Source organism: Electrona antarctica (assembly GCF_951216825.1).
Source record: "Electrona antarctica genome assembly, chromosome: 1".
Lineage (NCBI taxonomy): Eukaryota > Metazoa > Chordata > Actinopteri > Myctophiformes > Myctophidae > Electrona > Electrona antarctica.
In genome coordinates this window covers 21122866-21136092 of record NC_136806.1, presented here as the reverse complement: position 1 = coordinate 21136092, position 13227 = coordinate 21122866, and the positions used below count along the sequence as shown (strand labels likewise).

Sequence of the window (13227 nt, the reverse complement as noted above, 5' to 3'; positions counted from 1 at the left end):
TTGTATGAATATGAAAAGTTATGAAAGGCTACTGTACCGCGCGCACACACACACACACACACACACACACACACACACACACACACACACACACACACACACACACACACACACACACACACACACACACACACACACACACACACACACACACACACACACACACACACACACACACACACACACACACACACACACACACACACACACACACACACACACACACACACACACACACACACACACACACCCCTCGAAAAAAAATGCGATTATACAGAATTTCCTGCATAATCAGCCAAATGGCGCAAATAACTTTCCGCATATTTCACAACTTTTTGCACATTTTCCGGCATAATAGATACAGTTTGATAAACATGTGTACACACTTAGCCTGGGCAGCAGTCCTTTTCGGGTTTATGATCCGGTCGGGAGCGGATGATATCGCCACGTCATGTTGTAGTATTGTTTTGTAGTCAACAAAACAAAATACGTATGTGCATCTGTAAAAGAATAATGTGAACTTTTTGGGTCTATTCTGGGTCATTCCAATATAGGCAGCTATGTGACCCTCACACCTACGTCCCACCGCCGATCCGACTGATAGGGCCATATATGGGCATATATCAGTATATGCCCATATATGGGCATGCTTATATGTCCATATGGAGATATCTGTATCCGTTAAGTCCTTGTCCCTTTTATGCCCATATATATATTGAGATCCCTGATGTCATCAGTGTATCTCCATATGGGCCTGCGCCCTTTTGTGCCCATACATCACTCGTCGGGTCAAAGTTGATGTTGACATTCCGAAAGAATAATCAATGGCTGAAATAGACATCGGGAGTTATTGCCAGATCGATACATGTAATCAACACGATTTCCTGCCATTTGTATGTGATTCATGTAGCGGAATTTTCTGCCTTCAGCACAGAAGCAGAGCATCCCATTCATGTCCAGAGGTGTCGGTTCAAAGGGAGTGTCAGACCTCGGGCGGCAGTTCACGTTATCCATGTTCATTACAAGACTGCAAGGGCAAAGAACTGTTACCAGTCATATGCCCACAGTGTGAAAAGCATTTCTGTTTGGCCCATCGGCATCAAGATGATCACAAGTGTGAGAAACTGGAGACACCCAAGCCTCGCATGGCCGCTACCAAAAAGCTAGTGCAAAGGATAGTGGAGTCAAAGTCGGCGCCCACCAAAAAGGGACGCAAGGGCACAAAAATGAGTGCGACTGCAGCAAAAGTGGCATTGATGAAATTGAAACTGCATGCTTTGGGAGACAAGGGACTGCCACAGACGGAGAGGACCTATTTTCAGGTGCATCTCCCCAAAGAGTCCAAGGACTCCAGCAAACCCATGTTCTTCTGTTCTAAGTGGAGTGTGGGAAAAGTGGTGGATTATACTGCCACTCTAGCCGGCCTCAAAAATAACAACAATGTCATGGCAGCTAAGAAGCTGCGGTTGTGCCATCCCCAGACAGGTGAAGCTTTGCGGATGGATGACATGCTGCAGTCCCTCCTGGCTGACCCAGAGAAAGCCCTATACAGTGGGGGTAATGTGATCCTGGAGTACCTGGACAATGAAACCACATGCCTGGAGAATGTGCTTGAATATGTGCCTGAGTGACTCACTGCATGGGTGTTTTTGAGGGGTGCCGAGGTGTAAGTCTATGAACTTTTATGACCCCAAAAAACAGCACATGACGTGACGTCACGTGGCAGCCAAGTCTATGGACTTTTATGCCTCCCTCCAAAAATAAGAGCACATGATGTGATGTCATGTGGCAGCCAAGGCCATGGACTTGTATTGTTTGCTTTAAAGGGATAGTTCAGATTTTTACCAGCAGCTTCGTAGAAGGTGCCGGTTAGTGTTTGCACTGGAAACATGCGACCGGTAGACTGACACCGCTAGTTCACACCGCTAGTTGCTGAAGAGTGGGTTGCCAAGTCCGCATATTTCAAAAGCCCACAAAAATACCTTTCAACACACTAGTTACACGCACTCCAACTCGCTTATAATTCGCGGACCTGGCAACACTGCCTCTCCTCTCCATTGGCTCACACGCACGCTCACACGCACGCACACACGCACGGAAGTCGGAAGCCACCGCCCACTCCACAAAGTGTCATCTCGACTCTCGCCTACGCATGCAGCAGACACAGCGGACAGTGGAGGAGGAGGAATTGCCGTATCACGCTTTTGCTTATTCCTTCTAAATCTCTGTATATAAAATATAGCTCACTCAGTGAATCTCTTAGTTACATCAATATTGTTCTTCGACAATAGTTGGTTTGTGCCTAAGTATTACGATTAAACAGTTCGCATTGGCCATTTCCAATGCGACGCACTGTGCACCTTCCCAGCCATTAGCCATGACCGCAAACCTGTCCCAGAGCCAACTAATACAACAGTTACGACATTGAGGGGGCAAATAACAGCGGAGCGCCGCTAAAACATGGCAGCAGACTCGCTGATTTAATGGGTAACAGACAATAACACATTTGAGTCTCAGTGACTGTACTCGCGGACTCCCACGCATATACTGCGGACCCCCTCCGCTCTGCGCCGAACTCCTCGGGGACCTCCACAGCCCACAGCCTCTACCCGCGGACCCCCACGCAGGCTACCGCGGGACTTCTTTAGACCTGCCAAGCCTGTCAACACTGCCGCCAGCCTGTGCGTGCGGAGCGATGCGAATCATGCGATATATGATGGTTTGGACGACCTGAGCGTGTACAAATACAACCAAATGGACCCATAACTCTACAACATTTTAGACTCTCGTTTTAGGAAAGATTGACATGTCAATGTGTTCGGGTGTCAATTAAACCAACTGCGTGAGTGCTGTCAAGTGGAAACCTCATACTCATAGTAGCCAATTTGTATGCAATCTGGTCAAACTGACTGATACTCATACAGATATATTGCTGTCAGGTGAAAAGTCATCATTTCTTGTTTTAACTTAAGCTGTATGAAATACTTGCCATTAATATAGTGGTTGCAACTGTATTAATTGATTGCCCGAGTCCCATGGTGGGAGTTCTGCTCTGGTTTTAGTTCCAGTCATTTTGTGGGGGGCACAGGGGGCCACACAGTAAAAGTAAATTAATTCACAATACTAACCTCATTTGTATTGTTGACCTATTTCTTAAATATTAGAGCAACTTTCGTTCAACTTTGACCCCTCTATCACATGGAACTATTTTTGGGCTTAGTGATATGGACACAAAAAACATAGTTCCGTGTGATAGAGGGGATAAAAATGAACGAAAGTTGCACCAATATAGAAATAGGTCAACAATACAAATGACGTTAGTTTTGTGGATTAATTTGGCCCACTCTGCCCCCCACAAAATGACCGGAACTACTTAATATTTCACCAAAACCAGAGCAGAACTCCCACCACGAAACTCGGGCAATCAATTAATACATTTGCAACCACTATATTAATGGCAAGTATTTCATACAGCTTAAGTTCATCAAATCTGAACTATCCCTTTAAGCATGTCATCATGATAAAAGGTGCCCCTCACTTCACACAACTGATTTTTTTAGGACGATCATGATTCTCCCTCCTCCCTCTCCCCCTCCCTCTCCCCCTCCCCCCCCTCTCTCCCCCTCTCTCTCCTCTCTCTCCTCCCTCTCTCTCCTCTCTCTCCTCTCCCCCCCCTCTCTCCCCCCCCCTCTCTCTCTCTCTCGTCATTCCTCGACTGTTTGCTCCTTCCTGGCAGCAGATGGCCTCTTGGCCTTAAAGCGTATAATCCATTTGCCAGATGATTTTATATTTACATTCGCCCCCAGCCTGTGCATCAAAATACACAGCTCTTGAGGAGGCAAAATAATATGCAAAGCAATTATTAATGATAAAATGTTTGAGAGCACACCACTGCACAGTCGCACAGTCTTATCCCAGCTTTCTATTTAATCATTTGTTTGCTTTTTCTATTCTAATCGAAAAGCCTTTAATATTGATTTATATTTAATTCCCAATGCATTCATTTCTTCATGGGATAGTGAAAAATCTCTTGGTCTTTGTTAATTGAGCCGTCTTTCCCCCCCACATTTGATGTCAATTAAATAATTTGTTGCACAGATGTCCAAGGCTTTGCTGCATGTCACATGAGGAGTAAGTGAACTTGTGCTCTCTTTCTATACAATATTTAATATCCACTATTTAACAGAGGCAAAAACAGAGCAAGCAAGGCGTTGACAAGTGGTTCCACTGTGGCACCTCCTCTTAAGTCCAAGGGCTCGGCCGACATGGCAAAAGCCACTATATGGGGATTTAGCCTTGGGCAAGGGGTGTTCAATTTACAATTTAGGCATTTAGCAGACGCTCTTAATCCAGGGCGACTTACATTAAGCAAGAACAAAAAAGCATGGGAATACATCACATATATTAAAAAAAGTGCCCTTCTGGGCACAGGTCTCCACCAGGAGGATAGGAGTGTGTGTGATGTTTGGAAAAATGTTTAGGAGTAATATAAACATGTTTATTTGGGTTTTGTGTGTGTGTGTGTTTGTGTGTGTGACGCGACTTGGCCTGTTGTAGCGCCACCATGAGGCTGATTTGAAAACTGTCAAGTGGCATTTCTTCCTCAGCCTAGTAGTGGGAATAGGCATGCACAGTTTCACCGCAATCGGACGCTGCGTTGAGGAGTTGTGGTGATTTGTACAAAACGGGCTACTCCTGAAAACTTTAGAAGCCAATCGTAGCCAATCAGGATGGATAATTATGAGAAATCAAACAAATTACATGACTATGGAGAGCATGTGTCGGCCAAAATCGGCCAGTTATAGCGCCACCATGAGGCTGAGTTGAAAATATTCAAGTGGCATTTCTTCCTCGGCCTAGTGGGAATGTGCATGCAAAATTTCACGGAAATCACACAATGTGTTCATGATTTGCAGCATTTTGTTTGAAACGGAGCACTCCTGCGAACTTTGGAAGCCAATCGTAGCCAATCAGGATGGAGTCTGAAAAATCTGAAAGACCCGTTTCGTTGAATGGCTCTAGAGAGACTGTGTACCAATTTGCGTAATGTTTGGACAAAATCTGTAGGTGTACTGTCAAAACATTTGTTTTGCACAAAGCAGCCTCCTGGTGGTGCTATAACAGGCGAATGTGAAAACTTTGGAGCAGAGGTTCAGCTCTGGCATCCAGGGAGTGTGTGTGCAGAGTATGGCTGCGATCAAGCCAACGGTGCCAGAGATTAGCTGTTGACAGACGGACAGACGGACACACGGACGGACGGACACACGGACGGACGGAGTGCAAAACATACTCTCTCCCCATGCCTTCGGCCTGGTGGAGACAAAAAGCATTTATCTTGAAACATGCATAAGCTCCCCTTAGACGATGGAACTCTTATTGTATGCTTCTGTCATTTTCACTGATGCTATCTCTACATTTTCAATTGACTCAACACTGCTAGACCCAGAGGCTACAAAGCAACAAAGACGTGCGTTGATGATCTTCCATTGCCGATCATGCAAGCAATCTTATAAATCTCCAAGACCCCACCCTCTCCCCAGAGCCATCGCTCCAAAAGTTTATGTAGTTTAAGTTTGCAGCACTTTTCAAAATTGCTTTCTTTCTGTCGTGCTCACTCAGGGAGGGTAACACTGGCCCGTCTGGCTGTGATCGTCACCAGATCACCCGTCATCATCATCATAGCGTGCATTTAAACGTGGCATATTTCATTTAGTGGTGTGTTCATGGATGCAAAGCAATCTGTTGGGAGCAAATAGCATTCTATCCGAAATGGAGCTGCCTCCTCGCGACACTTCCCATTTCCTCCGAATACAGAAAATGCATGGATCATCATTTCTGCCATGTACTGTATATCTCCTTGTGCCTCATTCATATGCATCAGCATGACACTATACCTAAAAAACCAATCTAAAAAACTAAACAAAAGAAGAAGAAAAAAAAGTTAGAATCCAACACAGTGGGGTTCCACTTAATAGCTTTATTTTATGTCTTTCCTAGTGCAACTAGTTTAAAAAGCAGGTGGCTTGCACACATCCAGTTCCTGGCTGGTGCTGGACATATGATAATAAGTATTCATATGACAATTACAAATACTTATTGTCATATGAATTGTCATTGGTGTTTGTAAATTACCTACCCAATCAACATCAGTCACGTGACGTGACGACCTAGTTAAAAGGGAGGTTGTCACATACTAACACTTATCACCTGATGAAGGCCGCCTGCGGTCGAAACGTTGTGTATATTATTATGGTGTTTCAATAAAAGAACACCATTGGAGCAAACCTGTGTGCGGACTCTCTTCTCTTCACTTTCCTAGTGCAACCCCACTGTGTTGGATTCCATTAGAACTTAAGTCATAGAAGATGGATGGATGACAAAAATGGCAGTACCTGCAGCTGAGTAGAGTGTGTGAATGATCAGCCAGGCATACTGTGGACTTAAGGTCTACAGTGAATAATGGGGTAGGGGGGGGGAAGTATGAATATACAGACTTTTGGAGGAAATGTTCTGCATATGCGTCAGAGACGAAGTGAGCGAACGAGACAGAGACAGATAGAGAGGACGGGGATGAGAAAGTGAGGGTGAACAGTAGACAGAAATAGTGCAAGAGACTACATTGCATTACATTATAGTACACCAAGATTTGCCTGTGATGTGATTGGTCCACCTGTGGTGTCCATTATGTCTTAATAAAACAGTTCCGCTGGAGTAGGCTACTGAATTCAGGAAGACATTCTGGCCAATAATCATAGGTTCATGTACAGTACAGAATATAGTCTAAGTAACATAACTGCCAGTCCATATAACTCATTTTAAAAATTATACATCTGTGCATCCGTTTGGTTAATCATTTTAGGGCCCTGCACGTGTGTGTGTGTGTGTGTGTGTGTGTGTGTGTGTGTGTGTGTGTGTGTGTGTGTGTGTGTGTACACAGTATGAGTGTGCGTGCGTGTGTGCACGGGAGTGTGACGTGGGTGTTGAAATATTCCTGTACCAGTATCAGCAAGGCCTTCCTACACAGTTACAGTAATTAGCAGATAACGTGATTGAGATTATGAACCCAATCCCCATGCCCAGCGCCCTCTATGCCGCTCCACTCCATGCCACCCCATTCCAATTCCCTATCCAAAATGGCTGGCAAATATGAAAGGCAGCGCTATACCCCGCGATGAGGATCTGACGCCAGCCACCCTGGTAATAAATCAATCCTTCTGACCTTTTCACATTATGAAGGAGTGCCTCCGCGTTTGATCTGACCAAAGGCCTGGTGTTAAAGGATGCCGTTGGTCCGACATGGACCGGAGACCTGTCAGCCTCAATAATAGATGGCTATTGTGCTATACATTCATCATGTTAGTCAGCATGGATGTACTGTGGACATGTAATCGCATGCATGCATACAGTACACATACTTGTGCGCAGACCTGTGTAGACCATAGAGCTATAATATATCTAGAATGGATTGAGGAGCGATAGCCCCGCCCCCTGCTATTCACTTCAATGGAAGTTGCTCAGTGGTGTTTTGAAGCCATAGAAGAACGACGAAGTCTTCTGGGTACATTAGTACCCCTCGAGCGTTGATATGATTGGTTGGCTCCTATCATAGAATCCCTCGTGCTGTTCTTGTGGTACCTCTGCGTCACAAATTCATTCATACATTTAACCGGGCCCAGCCCGCCTGCAGACAGTACCACTTTTGACCAGTATAGGGGAGACAACTTCAACCTTGCCCAGCCATTCTGAGGGCTTGGTGTACACGGACAAATGGAGTAAATGCAAGATATGCACACGCCACACATTTTAATTCTTCATTATTTTTCAATGGTGGGCGGTGGGATTTAACTCTAGACAAAAGCTGGCAGAGATATAGGAGGATATGGCAAGGCTGTTTACATGTATTCTTTGTGTTGGCCAATGTTTGCAATTTGTGCCTGTACGTATCTGTTCTTTTCTTCTGCAAAATTAAATAAAAAGTTAGCATAAATAAAATAAAAAACAGACCTCAAGGATTTGTTTTTACTATTTAATTCTCTTCACAAAGCAATCTATTCCTTTATAAATAAAATGACACTATTAATGAATGTTTTTTTTACCTTGTTATTGTATGCTTTCAACATGAGTAAACAACACTTGAGACAGTACATTAGAACACTGTTAATTGTGAGAATCTAAATCCTTCCATTTCCAAGTGATCTCGAAAGTTTTCTCTATCAATGTTTTGACCTTGCTATGCTTCTCAAGTCAACATGAGTAAACACTTGGTATAGGCGAGATAAGCATTGGCACCTATTTTTATATAAAGCCATTGACTATATTTGTTCCATGATGGAACTGAACAATAGCACCTATCAGACCCGCTCTAGTGATTTCTTAAGGCTCAAGGTTCCTCAGGCCCAGACGGAGTTGGGCAAGACAGCTTTTTCTGTCAATGGCCCAACTTCGTGGAATGAACTCCAAAACTCTTTAAAACGGAGCTCCCTGCCATCCTTCGGTCAGTTCAAAGGAATGCTCCAGAACATTTTTCACCGTGATTGCTCCTGCTTCAATTGATCTATTTTTCTGATGGTTGTTCTGTATAAAAGTTCCTTTGTAATTTATCCTGATTTATAATGTTGTTTGATGTATTGTTTTTTGACTGTATTTTGTGTATTGTAACCTTGGCTACATTGAAAATGAGGGCTTGCCCTCAACTGTATTTCCGAGTATAAATAAAGGTGATGATGATGATGATGATACAACACATAGTTAGCTGTGAAAATCTCAATCCCTCCATTTCCAAACTATCATGAAAGTTTGTTCTAAACTCCAGCAAGAATACAAGCCTCGTTGAAAGCCATGTGGAGTGAGCCAAAACGGTTTGCCGTGATGTCAACAACTCACAACAGATTGATTGATTGACTACGCCCCTGGTGATTCAAACTTGCATACAAATCTAATTTGAGATGGTCTGACACATTTATCAGCTTCTGTTTTAGCTTCTGCCCACTACTGCCAGCTACAGCACATGTAATGATATTATGTAATATTCTGTAATACCACCGCCAGTGACAATCAGACAGAGGTCCACGTGTATATAGCACTGAATCTAGCACAGGGACATTTTGACAGCTTGACTATGTTAATTGGTTCTGAGTCTCCATCTTCTTTGCACCATTATTAGCTGGGCGGTTTGACATATGGTCTCCCGCTTACGCTAGTACTGTAATGGCATTAGGGAATACGAGTGACAGCTGAGGGCAATCATCTGTTTGATTGGCCATCGACAAATAAGGAAACCATCGCCTGTTTGACAATCTGTGAATAAATGGATCATGTTGTTAATGGTTGATGCATTTCATATGGGATTTAAGATAGTTGGCTAATTTGTATTCAGGGAAAATGAAGAAACATTGTACAAATTGTAAGCTTAGGATTTACATTTTCTAACATTTTTGTCTTTGCTCATTCCTCTAAAATCTCTAAAAGTACAACTAAATGTTAAAGGAAAAATAAAGAAACGGTATAAGACCTAAGAAACGTAGTTTGAAGAACCAATAATCGTGCAGCTACAGTGAGAATGTACAAACATTCCTGTGTCATTTCATTCTTGTTCCAAACTTCCATCTCTGTGATAACCCAGACATCTTTACATCTTTGACAGCTAATTTACCATGTTGTTGTTCATGAAGATTCCAGGGATTGGGAAGTGTCTGTATTAGAGATTCAGCTTAGATGAAGCCTTACGACCAAGGTCATAAAATACCAACCACTCCTACATACCATCTCAGAGTTATAGATTATATCAAATCAAACTCTATTTATAAAGCACGTTTAAAACAACCAAGTTTGACCAAAGTGCTGTACAGATCAGTGGCAAAACCTTTGTTCTGGTAAAGTAGTGCTGTCTCTGCTATGATTGGCGGCCACCATATGGCAGAGACACTGTTACTGTACTGATTGACATTTGAGTGGCGGAGCCGGAGACACTGTTATTGTAGTGAGTGACATGCTTATTGAATCATGAAGACATATTATGCCATGATGCTGTGAATGTAACCTTTCTGCACCTATAATATTTGTGTCCCTGTACGTTTCTCCTTTATGTGGACATAAATAAATGGTTAAAATGTTTGTTGTATACATGGTTTGTAAAGTTTGCAGACAACACACCCGTTATTTGTGTGCATATCCCATTCTTACAGAAGGGAATATTATTCTATGCAATGAGTAGTATAAATGGCACTAGTATATCTTCTGATTAATAACATTCCCATCACTATCACTAATCAAATAATTAACATGTCTTATACAGTATATTTTATACCTACTGTATGTGTGGACACACATACAGTAGGTATAAAATATACCTACTGTACAAAATCAATATCAACATACTGTCCAATACTTAGAGGAGGGACAGTTGCTGCTGTCAAAATATGACCCCCACAGTCAAAAAACACTTGGTGTTTGAAATAGACACTTACATTTTTTATGGAGGGACAGACAGTAGGCTGACAGGAAATGGGGAGAGAGATGGGGGGAAGACATGCAGTAAAGGCCGTCGGGATCGGGAGTCAAACCCGCAGAACACTGCCAGAGTGGATTATCAGCCAAGGTGCCTGGACAACACTCATGCTTTCTAAGGTGTGATTTATAATGCGTTATGAACATGGAATACGTAGCAAGTTATGAAGTATTATAATACTTGATATCGACTCTGAATAAGCGGTTGAATATGGATGGATGGATGGATGGATGGAACCTCAAGTGGGAAAAGAACCACAACTCTATCACCAAGAGGTTCAGATTTGCTACTTCCTCAAGAACAGGTGCAGACAGCAGCAGATAACTTAGTCAGCTGAGTAACCGTTCTGACCCTGGACATCACCTCTTCACCCTGGACATCACCTCTTCACCCTGGACATCACCTCTTCACCCTGGACATCACCTCTTCACCCTGGACATCACCTCTTCATTCTCACCCTGGACATCACCTCTTCACCCTGGACATCACCTCTTCATTCTCACCCTGGACATCACCTCTTCACCCTGGACATCACCTCTTCACCCTGGACATCACCTCTTCACCCTGGACATCACCACTTCACCCTAGACATCACCACTTCCATTCTCACCCTGGACATCACCTCTTCATTCATTCTCACCCTGGACATCACCTCTTCACCCTGGACATCACCTCTTCATTCATTCTCACCCTGGACATCACCTCTTCATTCTCACCCTGGACATCACCTCTTCATTCTCACCCTGGACATCACCTCTTCATTCATTCTCACCCTGGACATCACCTCTTCATTCTCACCCTGGACATCACCTCTTCATTCATTCTCACCCTGGACATCACCTCTTCATTCATTCTCACCCTGGACATCACCTCTTCATTCTCACCCTGGACATCACCTCTTCATTCATTCTCACCCTGGACATCACCTCTTCATTCATTCTCACCCTGGACATCACCTCTTCATTCATTCTCACCCTGGACATCACCTCTTCATTCTCACCCTGGACATCACCTCTTCATTCATTCTCACCCTGGACATCACCTCTTCATTCATTCTCACCCTGGACATCACCTCTTCATTCATTCTCACCCTGGACATCACCTCTTCATTCATTCTCACCCTGGACATCACGTCTTCATTCATTCTCACCCTGGACATCACCTCTTCATTCATTCTCACCCTGGACATCACCACTTCATTCATTCTCACCCTGGACATCACCTCTTCATTCATTCTCACCCTGGACATCACCTCTTCATTCATTCTCACCCTGGACATCACCTCTTCATTCATTCTCACCCTGGAACTCACCTCTTCATTCATTCTCACCCTGGACATCACCTCTTCATTCGAGTCCCAGCTCTAATATATATATATATATATGTAGTAGTACTTCAATAAATAATGATAACCTTTATCATAACACATTATAAAGCTTATTATACTGACTTATTAATGTCAAGTATTATAATACCTAAAACACTTTGTTTGAAATATACACTAGTGCTTTCTAGGGTATGATTTGGGTCCCTAAAGATGATTACAAAATCAATATCAACATACTGTCCAATACTTAGAGGAGGGACAGTTGCTGCTGTCAAAATATGACCCCCACAGTCAAAAAACACTTGGTGTTTGAAATAGACACTTAAATTTTTTATGGAGGGACAGACAGTAGGCTGACAGGAAATGGGGAGAGAGATGGGGGGAAGACATGCAGTAAAGGCCGTCGGGATCGGGAGTCAAACCCGCAGAACACTGCCAGAGTGGATTATCAGCCAAGGTGCCTGGACAACACTCATGCTTTCTAAGGTGTGATTTATAATGCGTTATGAACATGGAATACGTAGCAAGTTATGAAGTATTATAATACTTGATATCGACTCTGAATAAGCGGTTGAATATGGATGGATGGATGGATGGATGGAACCTCAAGTGGGAAAAGAACCACAACTCTATCACCAAGAGGTTCAGATTTGCTACTTCCTCAAGAACAGGTGCAGACAGCAGCAGATAACTTAGTCAGCTGAGTAACCGTTCTGACCCTGGACATCACCTCTTCACCCTGGACATCACCTCTTCACCCTGGACATCACCTCTTCACCCTGGACATCACCTCTTCACCCTGGACATCACCTCTTCATTCTCACCCTGGACATCACCTCTTCACCCTGGACATCACCTCTTCATTCTCACCCTGGACATCACCTCTTCACCCTGGACATCACCTCTTCACCCTGGACATCACCTCTTCACCCTGGACATCACCACTTCACCCTAGACATCACCACTTCCATTCTCACCCTGGACATCACCTCTTCATTCATTCTCACCCTGGACATCACCTCTTCACCCTGGACATCACCTCTTCATTCATTCTCACCCTGGACATCACCTCTTCATTCTCACCCTGGACATCACCTCTTCATTCTCACCCTGGACATCACCTCTTCATTCATTCTCACCCTGGACATCACCTCTTCATTCTCACCCTGGACATCACCTCTTCATTCATTCTCACCCTGGACATCACCTCTTCATTCATTCTCACCCTGGACATCACCTCTTCATTCATTCTCACCCTGGACATCACCTCTTCATTCTCACCCTGGACATCACCTCTTCATTCATTCTCACCCTGGACATCACCTCTTCATTCATTCTCACCCTGGACATCACCTCTTCATTCATTCTCACCCTGGACATCACCTCTTCATTC

At 43.7% G+C, this 13227-nt stretch overlaps 2 protein-coding genes across 3 annotated transcripts in view; one reads left to right on the top strand and one right to left on the bottom strand.

Annotated features, from left to right (window-relative positions):
• LOC306923649 (protocadherin-1-like) overlaps positions 1–13227 on the bottom strand; it is a 267309-nt gene that overhangs the window by 201648 nt on the left and 52434 nt on the right. The window lies entirely within an intron of this gene.
• LOC306926661 (AN1-type zinc finger protein 1-like) lies at positions 825–1631 on the top strand (the record flags this gene model as incomplete). The annotated part of the gene is made up of 1 exon (XM_079506046.1): positions 825–1631. The coding sequence occupies one exon, from the start codon at positions 825–827 to the stop codon at positions 1629–1631; it is 807 nt and encodes a 268-aa protein (XP_079362172.1).